We start from the raw sequence: 3,474 nt of genomic DNA, 5'->3' as shown, positions 1-3,474 counted from the left end.
CTCTTGCTGTTGATAGTAAAGTGGCAGAGCTGATAAGCCCTGAAGGGGAGTGGAAGAGGGATTGGATCCAGCAGCATTTTTTTAAAGAAGATGCAGAAATCATTTCAAGGATTCCCCTGCCAAGGCACACAGCATTGGATGAGTTGTGTTGGCACTATGATAAGCTTGGGAAATATTCAGTTAAAAGTGGCTACCAGCTAGCTTTAAAAGAAAAATTTCCAAGTGCCGCAAGTAGTTCAAATCCAGACCCCAGATAATGGAATGCCATATGGAAGCTAGACCTCCCGGAAAATATAAAGATATTTATGTGGAGGGCTGTTAAAAACTTGCTACCAACAACCGAAAACTTGTGGAAAAGGAAGGTAGTGCCAGACCCAATATGTCAAAGATGCAAGCGGGGAGTGGAAACTAGTGTTCATGCAATGGTTGAATGCAAAGCAGCAAGGAAGATTGGGCAGCTTTCTCACCATGCAGCTGAGGAGATCACAGCCTCTCATGGGAGGAATATGATTGATATATTTCTTGATACAACAAGGCTCCTAAATAAAAAAGAGACAGAGCTGCAAGTTGCATATTGGTGGGCTACGTGGAACGCGAGAAACCATTTCCTCTTCAAAAGGAAAAATTAGATGCTTTAATTTCAGTTGCCAAAGCTGAAGGTGTAGTAGAAGCCTATAGAAAATTCAAAAAGCCTGAGCAACAATAGTTGGATACCTCAACCATGGAGAAACCTAAGCAATAGAAGCCCCCGCCCAAAAACTGGTGCAAAGTAAATGTGGATGCTGCAATGGACCATCAAAGTCAAAAAGCTGGGTTGGGAGTGGTGATAAGGAATGATAAGGGAGACGTGGTTGCTGCAGCCATCAAGCCTTCAAGTTTCAACGGAGATGTGCCTTTTGCAGAAGCTGAAGCAATTGAATGGGGCATGCAAGTGGCAAAAAGGGCAGGAATCAATGCAGTCATTTTGGAATCAGATTGTCAAGTAGCCATTGATTTGACAAACAACAGAAAGGGCAGCAAAGCTGAGATCTTTTGGGTGGTATCAGAAATCAATGAGAGGCGAAAAGAGTTCCAGGAAGTTAGATTTCAACACACCCTTAGGTCTTGTAATGCAAATGCCCATTCCTTAGCTAAGTTAGCTGTAAAAGGTTCAGAATCTGTTGTATGGTTGGGAAATATACCGGCACAAGTCATGTGTTTATTCTCTATGCAGTAATGAAGTTTCTTTCTTCTCAAAAAAAAAGAAAAAAAGAAATCCATTGACATTTTTGGAAAACAATCAAACATATGAAAAACAAGGAAATGTGTTTTATTTTTGGCATTTATTCACAATTGTTTTGGTATTGGGAGATTACCAATGTCCCTCTTACTATAATCAATATATATCATTTATCTCCTTACTGTTTTTATAATAGTCAATAATCCCCCTGACAACATAAGTTTATAATATTGTCCTTATTTTCAAATACACTTTTATTTATATTTATTATAGATTTAATAAATCATATGAATGGAAATTAAAATAAAAATTAAGTATTAAAAATAAGAAATATATGTTTTAATGCGAAAAAAATTAATAAAAAATATTTTTCTTGTACTTTTTGCATTTAATTTTAAAATATTATAAAATATTTATTACAAGAAAATGTTTACAAAGTAAAAAGTACTAGAAAAAAATTTATTATTAATTTTTTGTTCATATCAAAGCATATATTTCTTATTTTTAATACTTATTTTTTTATTTTAATTGATTTATTTAATCTATAATAAATATAAATAAAAGTACATTTCAAAATAAAGACAATATTATAAACTTATGTTGTCAAGGGAGTTATTGACTATTATAAAAACAATAGAGGATAAATGGTATATATTGATTATAGTAGAGGAGAAATTGACAATCTCCTTTTCGTATTAAGTCAAAGACTCAAAATTTAAAGACCATATGAATGCGCTTTTGTAGAGAAGATACTCACCCAGTCGGTGTAACTTCTCACCGTAGAACCGCAAGATTTTACGGTTTATGCAAGATAATGACTATTGCTACCAGTGTAACGTATATATTATTGCCTCAAAAACCATGAATAATGATATGATCACCACGAAATTAATTTCCAGCTTTGAATGTTAGTAATTTTATGCATATAATTTGTGAATAATTAAGAAGGTGAAATTCGATCAATACTATTCACACTTACGGAAGTAAGTAGTGGAGTATACAACAAGAGTAATTCTATACTTGTTAAATATTATCATAAATTTTCAAACGAAATTATAATTTGATAATCATCCATTCAACTGTAGGATAAGTTAATAAATTCGTTTAAAAAATTATGATAAGATACCATCATTTAATAAATAAGGCCGCATAAGTTAGAATTAAAATAGTTGGGACAACACTAGAGAAGTTTAGGCTATTGATGCAAAAGAATAGCCCCAGATGTGTAAGCATCTCCACCGTCCTAAGGTTAAGACATGGAAAAGGTGCATCTATCAATGCAAATGTATCATAACTTATCGGTTACGAAATACCGTAAATATATTTAATTTATAGTATCTTGTGTTATGTAAAGGTAGCATGCAACAACAATGCAGAATTCATGGGGTTTCCCATACCCCAGGCATGTATATATATATATATATATATATATGGCTTTAATCACTCCCTTAAACCGTACAAGTACATCAGTTAATAAAGACTTCCGAAAATGTCCCGTTCGATCTTTTTTATAAGCTTTTGCTTGCTCTGGTTAACCTTTGTAGTGCAATCTCAAAGCCCTCCTCCTCCACCAACTCCTATACTTGTTCCCACATCACCTTCAGCCCCTGCAGGTGGTGGAGCTGGGTCTACGGTCCCAACTGCTGGTGGTGGTGGAGGCGTTCGCGGCGGCAGTGGTATGGGTGGTGCTGGTTTTGGGTTTGGTTATGGATTTGGAAGTTCTGGAGCGGCTGGTAGAACTGGAGCTGGTGGTGGTTGGGGTGGTGGTGTTGGCGGGGGTAGTGGCGGTGGCACTGGAGGTGGCACCGATAGACGCAGTCCTTTGCTGGTTAGGAAGAGTTTCCCGGGCACTAAGTAGAAAGACGTGCATGTTTAATTACCGTGCAATAATGCTTGTTGTGCACTTGAAAATGTTGACATCACTAATTAAGTGAATGACTTTAAGAATTATTACCATGCCCTTGTCTTGTTCCAAGTATTTCTATCTTTTCTCCATGCATTCACTGTTTGCATCTCTAGCCTCTGCAAAAATAGTGTCCTTACTTGTTATATGATAAATAAATGAAAGTTGCATGTATATTAGTATTGACGAGGATGCTGAACTTTATTGAGGTCCGGAAAAATTATTAGCTATATGTTTAATGGTATGCTGACATAATACTATTAAAGCATATGATTTAATAGTTTTTTAAGACTTTAATAAACCTGTGATTTTAAATTGCAATATATATATATATATATATATATATATATAT

General features: G+C 35.1%; 1 protein-coding gene across 1 annotated transcript; it reads left to right on the top strand.

Annotated features, from left to right (window-relative positions):
• Positions 1–787: 787 nt before the first annotated feature.
• Positions 788–3,077, top strand: LOC112098963 (probable H/ACA ribonucleoprotein complex subunit 1). The gene is made up of 2 exons (XM_024185971.1): positions 788–1,148; positions 2,764–3,077. Exons 1-2 carry the CDS (start codon positions 788–790, stop codon positions 3,075–3,077), a joined length of 675 nt encoding a protein of 224 aa, XP_024041739.1.
• The last annotated feature ends 397 nt before the right edge of the window (positions 3,078–3,474 follow it).

This window comes from Citrus clementina, unplaced genomic scaffold (assembly GCF_000493195.1).
Source record: "Citrus clementina cultivar Clemenules unplaced genomic scaffold, Citrus_clementina_v1.0 scaffold_9, whole genome shotgun sequence".
Taxonomy (NCBI): Eukaryota; Viridiplantae; Streptophyta; class Magnoliopsida; order Sapindales; family Rutaceae; genus Citrus; species Citrus x clementina.
Note: the sequence above shows the minus strand (reverse complement) of the source record. Positions and strands in the feature narration are given on the sequence as shown.